This window comes from Hoplias malabaricus, chromosome Y, assembly GCF_029633855.1.
Source record: "Hoplias malabaricus isolate fHopMal1 chromosome Y, fHopMal1.hap1, whole genome shotgun sequence".
In the NCBI taxonomy this organism is placed as follows: domain Eukaryota; kingdom Metazoa; phylum Chordata; class Actinopteri; order Characiformes; family Erythrinidae; genus Hoplias; species Hoplias malabaricus.
Window position 1 is genome coordinate 81,025,709 of NC_089820.1, and position 24,741 is coordinate 81,050,449.

At 40.1% G+C, this 24,741-nt stretch overlaps 1 protein-coding gene and 1 long non-coding RNA gene across 9 annotated transcripts in view; one reads left to right on the forward strand and one right to left on the reverse strand.

The window, feature by feature from the left end:
- LOC136677807 (paired box protein Pax-3-like) overlaps positions 1 to 15,415 on the forward strand; it is a 34,089-nt gene extending 18,674 nt beyond the window's left edge. For 2 of the 7 annotated variants that reach the window (XM_066655461.1, XM_066655462.1), the window contains exons 6-10: positions 4,162 to 4,357; positions 5,787 to 5,952; positions 6,256 to 6,479; positions 11,573 to 11,831; positions 13,735 to 13,769. In XM_066655461.1, the coding sequence (XP_066511558.1) occupies positions 4,162 to 4,357; positions 5,787 to 5,952; positions 6,256 to 6,479; positions 11,573 to 11,831; positions 13,735 to 13,769 (880 nt within the window). Of the gene's footprint in view, positions 1 to 4,157; positions 4,358 to 5,786; positions 5,953 to 6,255; positions 6,480 to 11,572; positions 11,837 to 13,734 lie in introns of all 7 variants that reach the window. The other 5 variants (XM_066655457.1, XM_066655460.1, XM_066655458.1 and 2 more) reach the window with 4 other exon arrangements.
- Positions 1 to 23,760, reverse strand: part of LOC136677808 (uncharacterized) — a 38,136-nt gene extending 14,376 nt beyond the window's left edge. For both annotated transcript variants that reach the window (XR_010796436.1, XR_010796435.1), the window contains exons 1-3: positions 23,661 to 23,760; positions 22,686 to 22,730; positions 21,930 to 22,209 (exon numbers count right to left, since the gene is read on the reverse strand). This is a non-coding gene — a long non-coding RNA (uncharacterized lncRNA). The remainder of the gene's footprint in view (positions 1 to 21,929; positions 22,210 to 22,685; positions 22,731 to 23,660) is intronic.
- Positions 23,761 to 24,741: the final 981 nt, after the last annotated feature.

Here is a 24,741-nt window from a genome sequence, read left to right on the forward strand (position 1 = left end):
AGCTGAGACACAGCAGGATGAAACAAGCCTGTAAAGGAACAGATGCTAAAGGGAGAGCTTCGGATCCTAAAGCTAAACTGGTATTGGTCAATACATGGCAGAAACAGGAGTTACATTTTGGGTGGAGTAGCGTTGTAGGGCTCTGTCAATGAAGTAAAGTGACATAATGGATGAGGCCTGGCACTATAGGTAACAGCAGGATGAATGACCAATCCAATGAATGCCGACTCATTCCTCAAATGCCTTTAGGCTCATTCAGGCCTCTCTTTTTTGGCCTGAGTGATACAACTTGGATACACTGTGGTTGGAAAAAATGTGCTTATTAACTGCTTTATTAGTAGCGTAGGTTTTATCCTATAATAACTGGCACTTACGAGGCTCCATACGTTCATTTAAACATTGTTCGGATTGTTTTTACAGAGGGCACACTTAAGGTTTAGCACTAGGTACTATGGACTCTTAAGATGGAAACGTCGGTCATTAAATCTGAAGTCGATTATTTTTTAAAAAGTTAAGGAAGAGAAACGTTTTTTCTCTTACTCTCATTCTCTTTTGGTCTCTCAATCGTTCCTGAAACTTCTACCTCCACCCCCCCCCACCCCCCGCACCAACACCACCACCCAATCCCACCCCACCTCAACCCCCTGGCGGCAGTGAAGGAAGGATCGGGGGCAGCCCCCCGCTGTTCCCCCGTGGAGCCCCCATTGGCCCCATGTCCTGCCCCCATTGTGCCCCCCCTCCCCCACCCCCTCCCGCCGGGCAGGTGACAGGGGCCTGAATGCCGGGCTGCCCGGCTCTGATGGATCCTACAGATGGAGCGTGGAAATCAGAATCCAAAGCCTTCAGCCACAGGCCTCTCCACCATAGGCCAACAAAAGGCTTCCAAAATAACTCCCGAAGAAGGAGAGGGACAGAGGGAGAGAAAGAGAGAGAGAGAGCGAGCGAGAGAGAGATGGAAGGAGAGAAGCGACGATGACAAAAGTAACAGTGTCATTTGCCATTAACTCAGAGTCCGTGATGGAGGGTTCTCGCCATAGACACTGATAATAAAACCTTGGAGAAGAAAGAGCGAGAAGAGAAAGGGAGGAGAGGAACACAAGTACTGTGCATCCAGCTCTGTAGTTAACATGCACTCTCACCCTCCCTCCCTCTCTTACTTTCTTTCACTTCTCTAATCTAAACTCCTTAAGCCCAAATAAGGCAGGCATAATATTCAGTTTTTAATTGTAAATGTAATTATGTGGTAACTTCTTCGATTTACTTGGCCCTCTTTGACTCATAACAGTAATTTTCTGGAGCTGTAGTGCTCCATTTTTTAAAACCTCCATATACAACATTTCAGAGAAGGCCAATTACAATTGATGCACTGTAATTAAAAATAATGATAAAAATAATAATAAAATTGTGTGTGGATTTAAATGCCATCACTGCCTTTAAGAAGAATTCATTTTCCAGGGTGAATAATGGATCATTCTAATAGACAATAATTCTGATACATTTCCCAGCACTTAGCAACAAACAAACAAAAATCCTGGAAACCAGTCAAGCAACTTCCTGTTGACTTCTATTAAGACTTTTTAAACAAGGACACGCTGTATAAAATAGTCTCTTTTGTAATGGATCAAAAGATTTAGATGCAGCAGATGATGGCAAATGCCGGTACTACCTTAAAAGCAATGTTCACGATTGTAATCAGGTCTGTTTACATGCTGGAAAACAAGCTTACCTCAGTGTCTGTAAATTACTAAAAAAACAAACTGTCTCAGTCCGGTATGCCAGGCTTTCACTGTCTCTCTCTCTCTGCTCATGGGACAAAAAAGGCTTTTTAGACCACAGAGAGAACTCTAAACATTTAAAAGCATGAACTGAGATGAGGTGTTGCTTAATCCCTGCTCCATAGGTGGGTAATATTGCCTTTTTTTCTGTTTCAGATCACTAAAGGTAAACTGTGAGCTGCAACTCGAGTTACAAACGAGTTTCTGTGGTGATTCAAACAGTGAATGAAAACTTAGACAAGTTCACCTTCAGTCACAGTCAAACAACAGTTGTTTTTCTTTTCAAACATACTGTTCCACCTTAAAAGACTCAGACGTCCGGACATTCCCCACGATCGTAGACGTCCCCTTTAAATGGTTAAACCTGTTTTTTACATCTGGTTTTGTGTGTTTGTTTTTGCAAGGGTTACATAACGTCTTGGCTATATTTGCACTAAAATGCTTCGTCCTGTTGGGAGATATGTGAAATCCTGGGTGAATCTTCCTAGTATTTTCAGCATTCTAGGAATTCTAGAAAAACAGGCTTGGGCTCTTGGCCAGTGTTTATTACATGTTATGACATCTCAAAATAGCACTACAATTTAGGACTAGGTGGCGTGAGAGGAAGGGCTTCTTTAGCTGTAGTGCCTTTCTTACTGTAGCTACTGTGCTATAGGCCTTACATGCTTTAACTTTTACAATATCAAAACTGAGGGCTCTAAAGCTCTCGCTCTCTCTTCCCTTACTCCTCCCAACTATAATCCTTTTGAGATGCCTAGAGAAACCCATGCAAGCTGAAAGCAACATTTCCTGTGCAGCTACAGGGGCACAGCAGTGACTCCTCCTTAATTAAGGATCAAAATCATGATTTGTTTCCCTCCTCTCATTTTCTCTCTCTCTCACCCCTCACCTGCAGAACTGTAGGAATGCAATCATTTAGCACTACTGCTGTGTCAAACTAAGCCCATTTGTATTGCAGACAACATTGTGCAACCTCTAACCCAAGGCTTCTGCTGATGTTGGTGGTTATTGGCAAAGATTCACTTAAAAATTCATGATAGTGGACAGGTGTGTATTTGCCCCTGGTCAAATAAAGTAGACATCCTGTACATAGCAGGGCTTTCTGCACTTATTAATGCAGAACTACATGGTATTTACTGAATTAAACCTATAGGAATAATTCAACATAAAAGGAAGCTTGTATAAAAATGTATTCCGCATTTTTTCAATACTTTATTCCTCCTCACAATATTTTCTCTTCAGATATCAACATTGTTTCTCTAACAAAACTGCCAATACATGCAATTTGACCAGAGGTTTGGCCCAAAGGTTTGAATACCGCAAGTGGTGGAGTGTTCGACTTCATAGGGCCTGTGTGGGTCAGCTGTTCTCACCCTTCTGGACGGCCCGGCGAAGACGCAGGGAGAGAGAGGGCAAGCGAGAGAAAGGAGACAGAGAAAAGAGCTGGATGGTGTCAGACGAAACAGATGCCGTGTTTTGCGTGTTGGGGACTGGGGATTTCGAGGCGTATTATTGGACAATAGCTGGCTGTCACGCTAGTTTGAGAGGCCTAATCATTATTTGATAGAGCACCCCACACCACCACCTCCTTCTCCTGCTCAGAGATGCTGGGCTCACTGATGAATGACCCGTAAAACAACACAGCACCTTAACTCCCCCACCCCCCAACAAACTCCCCATGGTACCATGGTACGGTCGCATGTGTGCGTACATGCATAGATATGTGTGTGTGTGTGTGTGTGTGTGCGCTCATACACATTCTTATATGTAATCAGATATAAAGATCTATCAGTCTCTAAGAAAAGAGCAATATTAATATCCCCTTTGAAAGATCTACCCAGGTTAGTCCTTTCCAAGAACATTATATCGCTGTTGAGCATATTTCCAAGCAATTTCACTTATTTTAACGTGATCATAGCTAGAAAGTTTCTAATTCCACTGGCATTTTAATTCCTTCAAGCAATGTTCCACATTAATGCTTGAAATTGCTTCAAATGGGGCAGCTTCACTAGATAATATTACATAAAATAAACAAGAGTTTAGAAACGTTAAATAATCGCACAATGAGAAATAGTATATATTTGCTAGATTGATCGTGATTTGACTGTTTTCAGCATGTGAAAGCATTACATAACTATGATTATGCACAATTTTGTCCATATGTTTCTGCAGAAACACTTTACTGGATGAACAGTGCCTTGTGGGTGCTGTAGTTCCTTCACCCTGATTAGCATAGTGGCTTCCTGCCTTCGCTGTGTATATATAACTGATCTGTAACATACACTAAACTGAGCAGTTAATTTCCTCCGTTCCTTCTAAAAGCAGCTGTGAATGAGGATTTCCGGTGTTCCGTTTCTAAAATGTGTGTGTTTGTGTTTTCAGCGAGTCACTCTGATGAGGGTTCTGATGTGGACTCGGAGCCGGGTCTCCCACTGAAGAGGAAGCAGCGACGCAGTCGTACCACCTTCACGGCTGAACAGCTGGAGGAGCTGGAGAGAGCGTTTGAGCGCACCCACTACCCAGACATCTACACACGTGAAGAACTCGCCCAGCGAGCCAAACTCACAGAGGCTAGAGTACAGGTAACACACACCTAATCATAATAAGCCCCTGATGCATATATATTTTATACAGGGGAAAGTCATGTGCTTCCCTCAGATATGAGCATATCCACAGGTGTTTCTGCTGAACCCCAGTGCTGAGTATGAAAGGATGGGTACTTGTTAAGCAAAGTGTTACTGAGAAAAAGGGACTAGACAAAAAAAGAAGAAGAAAGTTGCTTTAGTTCCCCAAACCATTTGATATTAAACTGGACCGATGAATCCATAAAAAGCAGATTGATTTTTTAAAAAAAATACTCAAACCCTGCTGAAAATGGCCCCAAATATATAAACAAAAAAATGCAACCTTTATATTATACACATTACTTTTTTTTGTAGAAGATCCTGTAGAATTTTCCTTTTAAATAAATGCTTTAAACTTATGAGTTTTGAACAGCACTGCCTTAAAGTACCTATGTAATATGTCCCATATGTGTGATATAAGTGAAATGTCCCATGTTTATACATGTAATGTGAATTGTTAGGGTTAACCCTGATCCTAACTGTAACCTTAACCTCAGTAATCAAACCAAAATGGCTTTGCCGGTTCAATGTTGAAAAAATTGGAATGCTTGGAATGCTTAGAAAAAAAAATGGAATGCTTTTTCTACAAAGCACTTTAGCTTTTGGTGAGGTTAGCTTCTGTAGCTCTAAACACACGCACACACACAAAACAGAAGGACTGACAGACGTGCAGACAAACACAGTCGAGGTGGTACACACACTCACACAGACAGACGCTCAAATGCACACATACTTAAGTCTCAAACTTGTTTTTCAGCACATTTTTAGTTTTTTTTTTTTTTTTTAACTCTTTTCATTTGAGCAATTCTTAGACTTCTGACTGCCCTCAAGCACTGTCACACACACACATACACACACGCATGCACACACACAGGCCTCTTTGTGTCTTCCCTGACCTTGTGTTTTTACTCCTCCGGTTTTCAGAACACCAAACCCCAAAAGAGGCCAGAAATAGGGCAGCTCATTGAAAGCCTTTATTCTAACACTTTTAGACCAATTCTCAGTGGCTTCAACTCATGACTTAAATGATGTCATATTTTAAAATTGATTTTTTTAAAGCAATCACATTCAGAAGAAAACACATTCTGTGCCCCCCTCCCTCCCAAAAAAAAAAAAAATCATTAACACGCGCTCATGTGTCTACCCCTGCTCCTACACACAATCAGAACCCACCCAGAGAGAGTTGTAATTGTGGATTGTTTTCATTGAATCCATTCAATAAATGTTTGCATAGATTTATTCCCTAATATTTATTCACTTCCAGGATTTACTTACTTTATCACTAATATGTTGATTATTTTATTTAATAATATGCACAATTACAAGAGCCCCAGCATAAGATGACCACACTCTTGCCTTTATTTTGAGCTGGATTATTTGTTTCCAGGTGTGGTTTAGCAATAGACGAGCTCGTTGGAGGAAGCAGGCAGGAGCCAATCAGCTGATGGCGTTCAATCACCTGATCCCTGGAGGATTCCCACCATCAGCAATGTCAAGCCTGCAGCCTTATCAGCTTCCAGAGAGTCCATACTCCACTTCCTCCATCTCACAAGGTAGGACCCCATCGCAGTGAAACTCACTGCTTTAACACAGCACTTTTACATCAGAAAATAACGAGGCGTATACGTGTATATAGTGTCAGTGTAGCACAGAAAAGCAACTGACTGATCTCCCACCCACCATTCACCCTTCTCCTATTTCCTCCCATTTCTGTTTGTGCCAGTTTTGCTATTGTTCTTGACCGTGATCTATGACCTTGATGCAAGAATGATCACATAAGTAAAGCATATGTTTTCTCTGCTTCCTCTGCCCCTGCCTCTGCCCCATCCCCCTCTCTTTTCTCCATTCTCCATCAGCAGTGTCTGAGCAGCCCAATACTGTGCACAGGCCCCAGCCTCTCCCTCCCACCTCGGTGCACCAGAGCGGGCTCGCTTCAGCAGCGGGGGCTCAGGACGGAGGCTCGGCCTACTGCCTCTCCTCCGGGCGTCACGGCTTCACCGGCTACTCAGACAGCTTCGTCCCCCCACCGAGCCACTCCAACCCAGTCAACCCGACCATCGGCAACGGCCTTTCATCACAGGTCAGTGCTTCCACTGAGGTAGCAGCTTGGACAGAAGAGTGGAAAACACTGTGTTTCTACAAATGACAGACTAGGAACACCACAATATTTGAATAATAGTCTTTGGGCAAGACTTCTAATGGTACAACTGTATCATCTGTATTCATCAGTTAAAATTGTGAATGGTACCAGCTAAATGAGCGTAACAAACTCAGAGAAACTTGTAGAGAAATTGTTTTTTAATATATGCCCTTAAAAAAAATGCACAAAAACAAGTTCTTTACAACAATGGCACCTTTTATTGGTTCTCTGAAGAACCATTCAGTGCACCAGTTTTAAAGGAAACCCTAGCTGTTCCACTCATATGCCTCAAATTATGTACATGGGCAATACTAGCAAAACATGTTGGAGAACACTTTACTGTAGGTGATCATTCATTAACTTAATTAAACCTATGTAAACAGCTATAAAGATTTATCCAACAAATGGCAGCTGCCACAAAAGATTCTATGGTGAAATAGATTAAAGCAGCCCTTGTGACAGCTGAAGCTTGTTGTAATACTATAGGCTGGTAATAAAATACCGCAACATTAACGTTAGCAGTGAAAGCTAATAAGTGTTTGCTTCTGTAGTTAAGTTCCATTTTTGGAGAAGTGACGATAACCTAAAGCCTGTTTGACTGCAGTCACTTTTACAGACTAACAGAAGCAGTGAGAGCTGAAGGTTGCAGGAATGAGAGTTGAGGGGAAGTGGAGGAGTGGCAGAAGGGATGGTGATGAAAATTAGAAGTGAAAAGACAATTACGCGTGATTACACACTCGTTGGCTGCTATCTCGCGTAGCGACCGACGTGTGCGTCCTCGGTAACAAGCGGAAAATGAGCTGCTAAGCACATCCAAAGTGCCACCCGCATGGCATTCTGGGTAGCCTCTCCACCAGCGCATTTGGGGAAGCCCTAGATGGTCTTGATGAAGTGAAAGAAAGAAAGGACGACAGTAAAGTCTTGCAGTGGGGGGTGAAGGGGCTGTTGCATGTGATTCAGTTTATGCAGAACAATAGAACAGCCTTGGGGGACTTTATTATGTGCAAGATGGAGTGTCAAAGGCCACAGTTATATCTAAACATAGCACTCTAGAAATAGACTTAAAGGCTGTCATCTCAGATGGAAGAGCTAAAAAGACTTGTTGTAGAATGTTGTTGCTCTTTGATCTAACGTCGCAGTGTCTGGGTTTGTGCCATTGATGAAACTGTTGGACTTTAGACTATTAAGAATTTCACGAGAATTAAGTTGTTTATGGAGAAACACGGATTTTGAGCACCCTCAGAATTTGTATTTCTAAGTGAACACTAAGTGGTACCTTTAGAGTACACTCTAAATGGACAAATAATATTTATAAACAGGTCAGTAAATGAAAATATCACAAAATAAATGAATAAATAAATGAAAAGCACATAAATAAAACATAAACATACAAAATCAGTAAAACAGGACCTTGATAGGGGATGTATACATTGTATTGGGAGAATGGCTGTGGATCTGCTTACTAAGAATAATATAGAGTAGTATATAGCAAGGTAATGTATTACTGTGTATTGTAATTGAAAATATGTCAAAGATGTGACAGATATAAAGCAGGTTTAAAATCACCAGTGTTTTCCTTTAAAATTCCATTCCCCAGCTTTAAGGTTCAGGCATTTAAGGTGTCACTCAGAGCCTTGTAGGATATGGTATTGCCATCAGACTGTGAGCGAATGACCTTAGGCCAGGGTCAATTAGTGGCCTTCTGCTGCCTGGTCGCTGGTCGTCATGACGATGGCAGAAGTCCACGTCTGGGATTCTAATTATGGAATGTTCCAGACTTTTAATTGATTGGAATGAGAGAATTTATCCTTCATAATGCGCTGTGTAATTTATGCAAATGACTCACTTTGTTGCTTAATTGTTTCATTTACGGAATCGTTTAAGGAGCGGTTGGTCCAGTTCATATCGCAGAGCTTCTTCTTATTGAATACATTTCATTTAAACATATTTATTGTTCACCATTAATTATGTTTGATTACGTAGTCAGGTCTGTTTTCTACACTGTACAAATCTATAAGTGAAAACAGTAAAACTATTTAAATGAAGCTACCAGATGGTTGCTATATAGTAAACAGCAATGTATACGTATGATATTCTGTTTTCAGAGAAAGAGTGTGTGTGTGTGTAATCCCTCTCTCACTCCCATGCCGTGTTTGTCTCTGGTTTTCGGTGGTTCCGGGGCTTATGGGCTCTGGGGTGAGAATGCGGCTGGTGTTTGCAGCTCTGGTGTGAACACAGCGCTGGTATGTGCCGGATCAGACAGTAGACGTGTGAGATTTCTACCCATGGGGCAATGGGGCCAAGCGTGTGACTGTCCCACTTAACACATGCTATTACATGCACCGACACAGCGCCACACACACACACACACACACACACACACACACACACACACACAGAGCCCTGTCAAAAAGGTTTTAGGACACATGAAACCTTTTACTGCCATGTTCTTTGTTGGTTCAGTCATTTCATTATTTATATTTTTGCACATTTGCATTCCCAGTTTAGTTCTTGCCCAATCCCGTTTTTCCTCAATCACAAAACGTGAGCCAGGAGGAAGGCTGAAGGCACCTACATTCTTCCTCCGAGACACCAGCCACCACTTCTTTTCAAACTTCTGTCAATGCAACGTCAGACTTTTCAACGTGCTTGGAGGAGAACACTAGCTTAGCTCTGTACGTTATGTCAGCTCTGTGTTGACTAGCACTTACGGTGGAGAGCGAGGGCCATTATACACAACCAGAAAGAGTGAGGTCCACTGTGCTCCTTATGACCCCAGCCTCAGATGGCTGATGCATCGCCAGAGATCAAACTCTCAGTCTCATAAGACAGGGCTCATAACAGCTGCACCACTCGGAAGCCCCAAAGATATCTAAGGAACTATTTACGACAGCGCTGTACAAGGTAGACAGCTTTTCTTTATCTTTATCTTTCCAGAATCAGTGTGGAGGCTGTATGTCAGCAGCCTGTGTCTGTGGTCTATGGAGTGTGTGTTTAAATGTTCACTTCACATGTAGACACATCTCCCCCCTGTGGTGAGGTGAACGAGGCTTTTTAACCTACATGTGGTTTCCATTTGTAAAGCATAACACATCAGCATGCTCCTCTCACACACTCTGGACCTCTCTGACCAGCAGCTGCTAAATTACCTACTGTCAGAATGTGTGCGCGCGTGTGTGTGGCCTCCAAGGTGGGGAAACACACTACTTCAAACATGTTGCCCCTACACTACTGTTATTGCACATCTGTATCAGAGATGTTTAATATCTTTAAATTGACATTTTAAGGTGAAGGGCCTATATTTAAAAATTATTTGAAAAAATTAATATTGGCAAAAGTGTGTGACTGATAATATAAATCATAAGATAAGAATAGAATGTGTTGAACAATTAAGGATATAATGGAACATGGAATTTAAAAAATAGTTTAAATTTAACTTAATAAAAATATTATAATAAACACATACTAATAACCAGTAGTTTTTCATGTGTGTATATGCACGGACTCTCTCTTATGTGTGTGAATGTGTGTGTGTCTGCTCTGATGAATGGCCGTGTCCAGCTCTTTATGATGAATCACTGAAGGGATTTGACTATCCTTCACAGAAGTTGTAAAACTGTTAACCACATGAACTCATTCAAGAAGACGTGTAGACTGCACGCACACACACACACACACATTTGTATCTCCCTCTCTCACGCACACAAACCAGGCTCTGTATTTCTCAGACATACTGACCCTATCAGAGCAGTTCACTGTCTCATACTTTTTTCCTTCTTCCTTTTTCCACAAGTGTTCAATTCCCTCAGAATATACACTTCCACACACCTGTTTTTATAAAGTGTCAGGGGGTCATATTTATGTTCTGTAATTTATATCTATATAAAATCGCCTCTGTTGGAAGTAAACTTTGAAAAAATATTATTTTTTTTTTTTTACAATATTTCAAAGCAATAGAAATCTTTAAAATGATGTAGAATTCAATCTGAATCCATTCAAATTAAAAAATGTACATTCCTCCCATTGTAAAGTACAATTTTTTGGAGACAAACTTTTCCCAATTAGATGTGTGTGTGTGTGTGTGTGTGTGTGTGTGTATGCGATTACCTGTATGTAATAAGATTTTATTAAGTCCAACATTAAATCTAACCCCCACCTCAACCTCAAAATGGATTTGTGCTTCATTAAATAATGAAACATAAAGCAAAGTCAAGATGTTGTAGATCAGAGCTGTTTTCCTGTTTTTCCTATTTTTGTCTTCTAAAAGTTCAAACACACACACACACTAACAAACACACAAAGGATCATTTTTAGGAAAATCTTAGCAGGACAGAGAAACACAACTCCCAAACCTAACCACTCTCTGTCTCTCTCATATGGGAAATGATTTAAACAAGACCATGTGTATGTGAGGATGGAGAATAATCAGAGTCTTATGGGCTGCAAGTGAGTGTGTGCTGTGGCTAGACTGCTTTTCATTAATGATTAGCAGGGAGAAAGCGAGAGGGAGAGAGCAAGAGAGAGACAGCACCTCTCTAAGAGCAGTGTTGGAGGCTGAGTTTGGCTCATCGGCGCTGCCCACGAACACTGAACCAAGGCCGTAGTCGGTGTTCTAACTCTCTCAAAATCCCCGGCACTGTGTTAAACGACTTAAGTGGATATCAAGATGATTCAGTAATGTCCCTGGAGTCGTATAGAAATAGCTGTTAGCGGTGTAAGCTCTGACCTCGCAGTGGTTCAATTCGATTAGGATTCTTCAGGAAATGTTTCAGTTCATAATGGAATCTCACATTTAGCCAGTTTCGATTAAACTGCGGTTCTTTAGGAGGTGATTTACTGATTCATGTGTTCTCCAGTTTTACCAATGTGATAGAGGTCAGTCTGATTAAGTTAATTTGGTGTGTTTATTTTCGAAATGAACAAATGTGAATGGAAGAAATACTTACAATGTACGATTAATGAAAATGCATTTTAGACCAATACTATTTATTTATGCTGATGTTGATAAAAGCTAAATGCTCTTCTGTCTGCAGGTGATGGGTCTACTGAACCCTGGAGGAGTGCCTCATCAGCCGCAGGGGGACTTTGCTCTCTCCCCACTGACTGGAACTCTGGAGCCCAGTGCAGGAATGGCTGCCAGCTGCCATTCATCACAGAGACTGGAGCCTCTGTCTGGACTGGCCAGCATGCCCTCTCTGCCCAACTCTCAGTCCTACTGCCCGCCCAGCTACAGCTCCCCAGCATACACCGTGGACCATGTGGCCCCATACCAGTACAGCCAGTATGGACAAAGTAAGGTGAATATTTACTGCTACTATTCAAATGGTATGAATACTGTTACTGTCAGAAAAATAAAGTATCACCAAAATGTGAATTGCATTACAATGATGAGAAAAATAATAAAAAAAAAATACAGTGAAGTATCTCTGGACAGCAAAGATTACACATGAGCCAGAGAATGTATAAATTATTATTGATAAAAAGAGCAGGCACCACTTTTTATTCTAAAATCAACCCCCTCCACTTGATGCAGCAGACTCTATCACTGTTTTTCATAGCAATCACTCACTATACCTTATGTCGCTATCAACAGCGGCTATCAATGTTTAGCCTACTCCCAGCTCACATGATGTACCTTGCTGAAAATAGAACACAATGGGATGGTTTTCTAGACAGGGATTAAGACTAGACCTGGGCTGTACAGCATTTTGTATTGGGATTTCTCCATTGAAAGGAGGCTAGAATAAAGACAGCCAATCATAAAGAAGCAGACGGCAAATTGTTGTGATACTGGTAGAGACCCAGTCAGCTCTGAGTCACTTCACCTTTATAAATCATACTAAGACACGATGCGTGATATATAGCTGCATTTTGACTTTTCTGGAACTTGTGGCCTGAATTAGAGGCTGTTAAAATTCAGAATTACAAAAACATATACATTTCGCATCGTATTCTACCACACTGAGTATGTATTTATGAATGGTTCAGTGGTTTGTCAAAAGGGAAAGAAATGTCAAAAAGGCAAATAGCCATGCACATAGGGCCCAACTGTGAAACTCTGTAGCCAGAGGCACTAAGCAAAAAGCAGCGTGGACCCCTGATTGGATTTCCCTTAGTGAAAGTACTCCGGCTGAGGGTAATTTAGAGTCAAGGGAATTATTTTCGACTTGCACTTGAACCCGAACAGCCAGTGATTTGGATTATGATATGAGCGGCCAACAGGTAGACGCCAACGGGGGTCAGGAGCCTGCATTTACGACCTTTCATGACCCTGTGTGATGAGCTTACCTGTCAACCTCAGGAGTCTGTAAGCTAGCCATGAAATGACCTCTGGGGTAACGAAGATATCGCTCATTACACACATACATAAGGACATGAAAGCAGAAAAGAAAGGCGCAGCCATCACAAAGTATGTTTGACAGAATCAACGAGGGGGTAGAATAGTTGAAGGCAGAGACCACATGCTGAAAACCCCATCCATCGCCATCTTGATGTCATTAATTTAGTATGGGCCAGCCCTTGTACACGATGCTGTGTGTGTGTGTGTGTATGCTGAAGGGAATGTTAGATGTGTTGTATTGGGCTATCTTGGTGTGTATGTGTTGTTTTGGGAGTTTGGACTGTGTCTCCTATCGGGGAATCTAGGAGTGTCAGTGTGTGTGTATTGAAGGGGTTTGTGAAGGGCTTTAGCAGGAGTAAAATAGCCTGTGGCAGTTCCCTATTAGAACCATGTGTTTGAGTCAGAGGTCAGATCCTGCGCTATTATTGATTGTTGGCTGTGCTCCCTGCTTGGCTGGGTGGAGCAGCGCAGTGTACTGTAGCTTCGCTCAGGCCAAAACTCTCTGTATACACACTGGTACCCATCCTGATAACTCCCCCTAAAGCGCCCTCTACATCTCTCAGTCAGCACATACCTCCACCTACCTAAAGTTTACAAGAACAGCAAGAGTTGCTGTAGGCACAAGAGTTAAATGCTGATAATATAAACCCTTGTAGCTTTCAAAAACGTATTATTCGCCTCACAATGTGTATCAAATAAAAACATCACTGCTGTCCAAAGACAAATAGATATCTCTAAAATAAGACATTCACTGGAGGAGGAAAAAACCTTAAAGCGACTGTGTGTTTGAGAGAGAGAGCGAGGATAAATGTTTTAAATGCTCGACAGCTGATATGCGCATTCTCTGTTTCTCAGGTGCCTTTCATTATCTGAAGCCCAACATCAGCTGAGCAGTAAACAGCAGCAGAAGAGAGCTGTTAAAGGAGGGAAGCTCTGAACAGTGTGAGCGAAACCACCTGCTCTTCAGCTCTTTCCCTGACCTCTGATCTCCACTTCCAGCATCGCCTACCCACCACCCCCTCAGCTCCGGGACAGTTCGGATCCAGCTCTGGGTCCCCCCTCCCCAGTCATGCTGGGTTCTATGCAGGGCTGAAGGGACTGGATCGTGATTTGGGTTCAGTGTGAACAATAACGGACCAAAGGCTTACCGTGCTCTGAAATCCACATCACATTTCCAAACTACACTTAATCATTCCCAAAGAACGCCACGCAAGCAGCACGAAGAACAGAGGTGGAAAGGGGGAAAATAAAAAGGACAAAAAGGATGAGAGATGAACTTATGTATGTAACCTGTAATGAACAACAGGGAAACATAGAACACCTGCCTTTACCTTTCAGTCATGACACTTCAGAAGCACCACTTCCCACACGGATGCCGCCAGACAGCAGACACTTTTTGTGTGTGGCATCACGTGATGTCACCATAGGAGTATTTCATTTCTTTCATTGGTGCATTTGGGGACAGGGCTCTGCTGAGGTGCAATCTCACTGTCATCCATGTCGCGATAATTGATTTATAGCAATATTGAAAGAAGCCTACATTTCAAAACATCTCTGCGTTGCTTCAGAAGTGAAAGCCAGAATGAGAGGAAAAGTGTGAGTGAGAGAGAAAACTAAAGCACAGACAAATACCTGAAAAAAAAAATTATATAATATTGTCACTGTCCTATATTTTCCATCTAATAGTTGAGATACATGGTTTCCTTTGGACAGCAATATTTCCGATAGCATGACACCATCTCTATGAGGCTGAGGAGAACAAAACTTTCAACATTGGAGAAAAGGGAGACAGAAGGAAAGGATACAAACTGAAACCCAAAGAAAGTGCAATATACACAATCTATACCTCATACACACTCATCTCTTGAACTTAAAAATTAACACACAACTTGTAAAGGAGGCAACGATTACAAAACACATCACAGTGGTAGTAGATGTTGGATTTGGGTTGTGAACTGGAAAAATTACATTCTGTCTTTCAGTCTGAGTGTGGTTAGGTCCACAATGCAGTTTACATCCTAAAGCCCTTTTGACATATGCTACTTTTCAGACTACACAACTCAACAGTGTTCAGTGTTCGAAAACGACTTTTAGAATTAAAAAAAGCATATCTCTTATAATATATTCAGTATTTGAATCATAACTTCTTCAAAGTATTGGGAGCAATGGATTAAATCAAACAAACTGTAGTATGAGGAATTCCACGTGAGCTGTAATACGCAAAACCATACGCAGTGGTTGAAACAAAAATGCATATCACGAGCTTGTTGTTTCTCAAACTTACAATAAACTGTCATCTTTCCAACATGGAAATTATGCATTCACTTATTCTAATGTAGATAAAGAACCCAAAATGTCAAAACCTTAGCCCCGTATGTGTCTTTCGACAAGAGAGACATGCAAAATAAATAATGTTCATTTACTTTTCTTCATTGATCATGAAAATAAGAATGTTATATGTTATGTTTCATCTGGAACATGATGCCCATCTATACTTAGGTCTTACATGCCATGCTGAACCAGTTATTTTTTACATGTTTTTTTATACCTGTATTGTTTTTTTTTTCCCTTGACGATTGCATACAATTGTTGGTGTAAAAATATCCTGTGTCAAATGCAGCACTATTTACTATTTATAAGAAAAAATAAAAAACTGAAATGCATTCAAGCTTGGTTTTATTTATTTATTTATTTATTTTTTATTTTATTTTATGCATTTATTTTCCTTTTCTCCCCCTCCCTCCCTCACCGACCTGTGGCTTTCTGTTCAGAATAAACAACACATTGCTTTAGTTTTGTTGGATCTTGTTTCACATCAACATCGATTAGCTCCCAAGTCCAGATTGGTTGCGTATGAAATTTCTTCTTTGTTGTCATTGTACTGCGAATTAACCGAGAACTGGCATGACCTAGAACAATAGCTATCAGGTTTGTACCGCCTGAAACCACCGAGCCTCCAAATGTTAAGGAGAATACATAAATATATCTCTTTTCATAAACACTCTTTCTTGACAAATTCCTCTTCTCAGGGGAGCGTTTAATGTGCTTAATGAGTAAAGCAGAGACCTGTAAAAAGCCTCCTAAACACAAAGTGGATGGGGAGACACTCCCCACTGAGAACTGTGCTCTGTGGTTCATGAGGTGACATTATATACTGCTCCCCTACAGCACACACACACATACACACACATGATGCAAAAGTCAGAAACATCCTTTTAAAAAAAAAAGAAAAGAAAAAGCAATTCTGAATATTAGCGACAATAAAATCTATTTTCATAAGGAAGAGGAAAGTCAAAATAAATTTGACTTTATAAATGAAAACACAACTCCTAGGTTTTTATCCACCTTTACACTGTGAGAAAACAATTCAATTCTGAGTCTGAAAGTATGTGGAGCTATTAGGAATCCATTACTGAGAAAAACAACATATGTAAAATACAACTGAACAAAAAAAAATAAATAAAAAATATGCTGCAGTTTTCAGATTCAATGCACTGTCCACTGCATAGTCCATAGTCCATAGTCCATAGTCCATAGTCCACCCACCCACCCACACACACACAAATACAAATACATATACATACAATACTGATCATAGCAGCCACACGTAGAAGGTTCAGATGTAAAGGCTTCGGTGTAAATTACTGATAAATCAAGTCAAGTCATATTAATTTCATTGTTTTAATGTTTTACAAGTTGGTGGTGTCACAAAGTGGCTTTAGAGAACTCAAATATTAAAACAAAAGTGAGTGAGTCATAGGCGACAAGGTAAATCTCCGTCGAAGCTGGAGCAAGAAACCTTGGGAAGAACCAGGGTTCAAATGTGGGATCCGTGCTCCTCTGGTCAAACAATTCAGAGGACAAACGATAAAGAAAGGAGTCTGTAGGATCAGTGCAGTCTTCTAGTGAAGTCTGTATGTGAGTTACTTACTTGAGTAACAGAAATGTAATAAGTGGTGTTTGAGTTTTGTACTCGTGTATATTTAATGAGATTTTTAAAGCCTAACCTAACTATAACCTAAAGAAGAAACTGTTTTGTCTGTTGTTTACACAATGAAATACTTTATAGATAATGTATTTAGCCCCTGTATTTACTGTACAATGTTAAGTCCTGAGAATGTACAAATCCAAACACACACACACACAGTAGTTAAAGACTTCAAACACCGATATGTGAAAGAATTTGTTGCTCCCCTCGGTCTGTGCCCTCCCTTTTTTACATTTTTTCTTGTTCTTAGATCAGGTGCCTGCAGCTGGTCCTGTCACTCTAACGTGTTTTCGTGTCGCTAATACTGTGCACTCCCACACTTGTTTGTATCATTAGTTTTCGCCAGCTCCCCATGGTTACGAATATCTTGAGACAACGAAATACAGTGATATGCCCATTTGGTCATATTTCTGTTATTCTGAGCTGAAGTACATTACAAAAACAACAGTGGAAAACAGTGAGTGTTCACTCTGTCTTCTGGCAGCGATGTGAGTGGCAGCTAGATTAACACACATTGGAGACAACTTAACTTTTGACCTCCACACTCTTTGAAATCTGTAGAGCTCTCCAACAGAGATGACAGAGCAAGAGTTACGGGGGCTTCCACATCACCGAAAGACGGAGAGAGGTGAAAGGGGAGCGTGGGGAGGTGGAAAGAGAATGAAGGGGGGACATGAGAAGAGAAAAAGGAGAGTGAAAGAGATAGGATGTACAAAAGAATGAGAGTGGAGACCAGAGAATCTCTTTCAAGAGTTCACAAGAACAGAATAAACAGGCTCCAGTAGTTGAGAGAAGGACTGTATCGGAGTCTTGAGAAGAAAATGCCACCTAAAGAGGAGACTGAAAGTCTGGGAGAGAAAAGCCAAAGACAGAAAGGCTTCTGGGTTCATGTAACTGTAGAATTGCATCTGCCACAAGCCAGTGAGCAGCTCGACATTTTAGCTTCTAATCCAGAAACGTAGCCTCTAATTTATTGTCTAATCCATTAATGTTATGGCTGGAATATTTGTTAAAAATGTCTAATTGCATTTTATTTCCTCACCAATATAATAACTGCAATTGCAACTCAAGTCCTATTCATTCATTCATTATCTGTAACCCTTATCCAATTCAGGGTCGCAGTGGGTCCAGAGCCTACCTGGAATCATTGGGCACAAGGCGGGGAATACACCCTGGAGGGGGCTCAAAGTCCTATTCCATAGGAAATAAACATATCCAGTCTTTCAGGGTCGTGAACAATTTCTGTCTTATTAGGATTGACTCTCCACCTTAAAACATATAAAAATCATGGCTCTTGAGAGTTTAAAACTGGAATTTTGCTATAGAACTCCTTTAAACCTAAAAATAAAATAAAATAAAAAACCCACAAAGGATTTCAATGTCAAAATAAATTTTACTTAAAAGGGGACATTTTTTTTGGGGCGCATTAGCATATTACTTTGGGGATCTGAAACTATACCAACACACAAAGTGATTCTGATTTTGTGCTTCATCTTACGTAGATAGCAGGCACTTCAGGGATGTCATGCCTCGCCTTCTGAATCTCTCCAATCACAGCCGTGGACCCACATTACCCAAATAAAAGCGCAAAGACGAGGTTAATACGAAGCAAAACAAAAACAATGATTGCAGAGAAATAAGATCACTGGTAAAATATGGAGAAAAATTAGGACAAGATAAAGTGCTCCTTTTGCCTCACTTCTGGGCACCTCTCATTCTCAACAGGTGCTGAAACCGGTCGCTCTGAACAGGGCTGTTATAATAGAGTAAGAAAAGTGCTGCGCTGTTTGATCCTTGTGGTATATTGACCAAAGCATGTCACAGACGCTTCATTAAGACCCCAGAACTGTGTTCACTTGTGGAAAAAAGGGATACGACACATCCCCTTTAACATACTTCACTTCTTATATCTTATGTCTGCAATTAGCATTGCATACAGGTCTCAAATGTGGGCCTTGAAGACAACAGAGTAGTGCGGGTGACCCATTTGTTTTTTGAAAGGCTGGCGCATGACTATCTCAGAAATGTTACTTTATCTTGGGTGTTGGAGAGGGGCTACAGGCAGGGACAGCATTCCTTTCCAAAACAGTCTCTGCAAATACTTTTTTTTATTTCCCAGAGAGACTATGTGCTCAGGACAAAGACTGAAAATCTACTCTACTACTGGCTTCACCATAGATACTTGGACTATAGTGTGATTTTTAATATGACCTATGCGTACTGGAGTAAGGACCCCTTACATGTTTGATTTGGATGCGATAACACGAGAAAGGGACTTTTTTTCTTCACCCTCCCTCTATGTGTTATAGAAGCTCTGTGACTGTTGACAAATGATGGGTGCATCTGTATGCAGACTGATTCTTGAAAGGATCTTCAACTCCAAATGACTCTTGTCTAACTGAAAAGAGGAAGAAGCTGCTAAAAAGTGCTTGAGTCCTATGTCAACAACTCCATTCTGGTCTATAGGTGGGACGACCATGAATAAGACTATCTTACTTGCTCTGCTAACAAGGTGCAGGAATGTTCTTTTGGATGAACTTGAATACGACCATCAGAACACCAGCGGCAACACAACAACTATCGCCCCAACCCAGACAACCTTCAGTGGGCACAACTCGGCCAGGAAAACATACGACAACGCTTACTTCTATATCTTATTTGTGATGTTCTTCTATTCCTTCCTGGCTCTCACGCTTTTCCGGAGCTTTGCTCATTACGATAAACCCAAGAAGGATCCATATGAGGAGTTTATGGGCACGTCTGACGCCACTGCACATAAATACAGTGAAGGATCTGCAACAGATAAGTTTGAATTTGACGATGAGAACATTATCTGAAAGACGTAGAAACACCAAATCCGAAAAGAACCACAGAAGCGTGATTATGCTGAACGCTACGCACTGGAAACTGTTCATTTCAATTCTTACTTTCAAGTTAAAATTGCTCTGTTTTTGACCTTCTATTGCAGTAAGAAATGAAACCTGATGCAAACATGTCAACAGGAGACCTTGTGCCAGAAATCTGGGTTTCAGTGGAAAAACAGAACAGGAAAATCAGTAACAATTCTTTTCAAGCCTTACGTAATGTATAAGCCCTCAGTATAACTAGAACTTTGTCCTACTTTTGCTGTGTAAACGGGAAAAATCTACACGTTTAACAAAAATGGTTGTATTTACTACCAAAAGGCTTTCTTTGATTCATAATAATGGAACCCTTCTCAAAGAACCATTAACATCATAGATGTTCTATTTAGTCAGAGAAGCACTGTTTCTTTGGGTGTTTGTTTATATTTCCTATATATTTCCACCTTTATAATGTGCGAATTCCCTTTATTTAAGGTGCACCTACTGCTGACACAAAAGTTTAATATGTTAAGTTTACCAGTGCACATTTCTTATTTTTATTATATTGGATTATGTCATTTTCATTACTTGTTGGAACCCGAGGGCGACATACATTTTGTTCCATCCCAGATTACAACACAGTAGTTTTAAGCAAAAAATATCAAACCAATTTTTGGGCAACAAAAGGTTAATATAGACTACTATCCATTATTGGCCTGAATGAAGACCTGCCTCCTATGACATTGGCTTCTGATCCTACAATACCAATAAGGTCAAATAAGCTCCTCAGCAGAAGATAGATAGAACATAGATTAAACATAGATTATCATAATTACTCTCTTTTTTGTGTTTGTTTTTAATGATTTTTCAGCTAGCAGCTATTTAAGCCTAGTCCTGAATTTGTTAGATCATGTCTTGTGTATGTTCTTTTTGGACAAACTACAGAAGACAGTTTGTTTCCATATGGAAAATGCCATTGCATGTTATGTCATGCTTCACAGCAGGGGGTTTCAACTCCAGTTCAAGGGACCCACAATGTCACATAACGTTTGCAGTGCTTTTTTTTGTGCTTGTTCACATAACTTAAGGCATGTTACACAGCTTTAAATTTATAATAGGCAATATCTTTGTAAATATATGTAAAAATATGTAACTGGGTTGTCATTTTTTAAGTTTCCATGATGTTTATCATAAAAACACAAAATGTTGGGAAAAAATTAGTCAAAAATTATTTGGCAAATCCATTTTGACACAAACCAAAATGTTTGGACAGTGGCAAGTACTGCAAAATGGTGGGTGGGTGGAGGAACACGCTCTGCGATATAAAACTTAACCTGATGAGAGAAACCTAATCTAGAGAAACCATGCTACATAAATGTCACAGGGCAGCAGAAGATGCGTAACAGAGCATGTAATCTGGCGTCATCCCTCTGTAAACCATTATTAAATGTTAAAGGAAAGGTAATATCACAAGATATTAAACATGTCCCAACATTTTGGAACTCCTGAATGTCTCTAATGTCAAACATATACAAAAATGTAAATTAATTTATTAAAGCAAAACATTTTAAAACCCTTGCCAACGTTTCAGTGACGCTCCTTAAGTTTGAGGCCTACAGCTTATGCTTAACATGCTTGAGGCCGAAGTTTATTTGTGCAAATGTGAGAGCACTTTTTCAGTTTTGCACTTGGTGACCTTCACATGGCTGCTGTGTTCCATGCAATTGCAAGGTAAATTTACAAATTAACAAACGGAGCCTCGTTTGTTTGGGGGAAAAAAATCGGAATTACAAAGTAAAGTAATACGGTGGCCTCTCTGTGGCTTTGATGTGGAGGCGGGTAGATTTAATCGGGGGGAGTCAGAACACTGGGCCATGGGCCAGGAGGTCATTCCCTTTATGACTAACCGTGCTCACGACCAATATGTAAAGCAAAAAATAAAAAAGGCTATTCCGATTTTGGCCTGTCGTTGACCCCGCGTGATCTCAGGTTGGAGAAATGAAGCAGGGCTGTGGTGGGGGAAGAGAGAGAGCAAACCCTAGACTTTATCGGCCTTGTGATTTAACGTCAATTGCACGGAGCAGGATCTCAGAGATGTCTCTAATGAGAACATGCGCTTTTCATTTCAACGATATTCTGCCGCTGAGCTCACGCAACAGAGGCTGAAGACAGAGAAGGAGAAGAAAGCAAATAAGACGGCGTAATCTGAGGTAACTTACTTGGGTTGAATGGATGTAACTCCCCCTCCTCTTTCCCCAGAGTGTTGTGCAAGTATCTCCTTTCATGGAGTTGTAGCAAATCAAGCGATGGTTGCGCCTGCTCCTTGATAGTAGCAGTTGGGGGGGAAGAAACCTGGGGTCGAAGCTCCTCTGGGGCCAGTACGTCAAACCAGGCTCCTGGAATGGGTCCAGCAGACACGCGTGCAGCTCACTGCGCTTCCGAATGATTGGCGCATAATGACAGATGGGATCAAATCTCCCTCTGACTGGAATGAAACACCTGTAACACAGAACCACACGGAGTCACTTACAAACCAGATGAAGCACGATGAAAAACCAAAATTCTCCTGTCTGATTCGTTAAAGCACAAATTCCAATATAAAACCTGACACATCCATAGCCTGTTTCTCATTCCTAAAACCAGGAGCCTAAATTAAACAGCTTAGCCCTTTCAGGAATCATTTCAAAATATGAACTGATTAAACTGAATAGCTCAAAGAGGAAGACAGCTTATATTTTACACTAAGACAAAAGTAGTGTTCAGCCTACTTCAACGCAACATAAAGTACAAGTCAACCACATATGAGTTGAAAATAGTTTATCATCATCATACATTTTGTTATTGTGACTATCATCCAAAAAGAGACAGCATGTAAATTGCTAAGAGAAACAGCAAGGACTGCTTTGTAAATCCTGTCTTGAGAATTTACCTGGAGCAGTACAAGCAATATGAAAACATGATATTTGATATCTCACCTTGGATGCTGAATTTCCTGGAAATATAGGTGCACTCTAATGTGACTGCAAGAACTGCAAGACACAAAAAAGAGGGGAAAAAACCGCAACATGCTTGCTGTGGGAATAATATTTTGGGGAATGGAGACACCAACTAATTCTGAAAGCTGCCTGTGTTTTGATATTCATCACATTCATGTGCCAGTTTTTAATGCAGTGCCATTTGAGAATTTGAAGTTCATTGGCATTTAGCTGGGGCTTCCAAGCTTGCATTTTACACTCAGAGATTCCTGCCTGAAACTTCTGAGGATACAACTAATTCTTGCAATTTTTTTGTGATCTGTCACTGTTCAACAGCTAATGCATGTATTCGCCAAATGTGACAAAAGTCTTGTCTTAAGACACACAATGCCACTTTGTTGCTTCATCTTTTCTAACACTATTACACTTTTTATGGATATTTAATTTATGCCTAGCCATGACTAGACTACATGCTTAAAATGCTGTCTGAACAGTATTCCTAGTACTAAATTAGCTGTTTTTTTGGGAAGGTGCAGAAGACATCAATTTCAGAATTAGCTTATATTTACAGAATATAATAAAGTTCTAGGTAAAACACATATTTGTTTTGTACTCTTTTAATTCATACGCTTCTATGAATGTTTATTTTCACATAATAAAGATTTCAGTTTTTTAACTCAAACAGCCTCAACAACATAACTCTGTGGTGCTAACTTTAAAAAAAATAGTATGCACATTATTTACGTCGTGAGAAACATACAACAATTTTCTACTAATTTCCATATACTAATGTTGCATTCTGGCAACATTAAAACTACAAAATTAGCCTGCTGACGGACTGGCACGAGGCATACTCGAGTTTTTCACGTTTACATTTACCAGACTGATCCGGTGAGTGTCCAGAACTTTAAAATAAGATTTTGGAAGACGAATATGTGTATTTACAGGCCAGAACACTGATGGGCAAACTCGTACGTGCTTATCGAGTCCCTCCGTGTTGGACGTTTAGTTCAATCCGGCTGTATTCAGGTAGGCCGCTATCACTGCGCTGTGATTGGTTAATTCTTAGATCGTTCACATGCAAGTATGATGTCTTAGCCAATCCTAGTTTAGAAAGTGGGGATTGTCGGAAAATAGGCGGGAAAGGAAACAATGCAGGTTTTTTTCGTAAAAAAGAAAACAAAACATACGAATGAAAATTATTGTGTTATTTTAATGTGAAGTAAAGATTAGAAAGGAATGGGATAAGGAATAATCACATAAATAAAAGTTATAGATAAGGGTGAAAAATACAAAAAACAAACAAACAAAAACAAAAACAAAAAAAAAAACAGCCAGACTTTCTGCCTTTATATACAGTTAAAATGTTTGTAATCACTGTCACTGTTTTCGATGACATAAACACATTTTTTTTCTAAAACGTCAATTTTATTTCTCAATATTGAGACGATGAAGACTCTTTAACAAATGTTTTTCAGGGTATTGTAGTATAGGCAATGGTTCTAACTTTGTTGCATGGTAAACTGTTTCTTTATGCCGATGGAGAATATGCTGAATTCTATACAGGACAAAAATGGGCTCCTGAATTGTTACAATATCCAGCTTGTAACAACAAGCAAATTAATTTTTGGTGCTATACAGAACCAAATCTGATGAAATATTTTTTACAGTGCAAATTAATTCATGGTTCTAAATTGGGAAACTGCCCTTACTAAAGAACCCTTGAAGAACCTCTTGTTAAAAATGTGTGCAATCATGAGAATAATATAAATGAATATCCAATGCACATTATATTTAAAAATTGGTGGTAAAATACCAAGGCAGATATGTGAAAAAAATATACAAAAATGAATATTAATAGATTACAATAGTGTAGTATAAAATTTATCTTTCACTTCACTTGCTGTATACCCACAATCGAAAATTACCTGTCTGCAATCAGTTAGTATTAAGTAAATTCATCATGTCTCCTTATATATATAACGTGCAAATATAGATCCTGCATAGTATTGTATATATTTTGCCATATGAGATAACTTGTAAACCGTCATTCTTC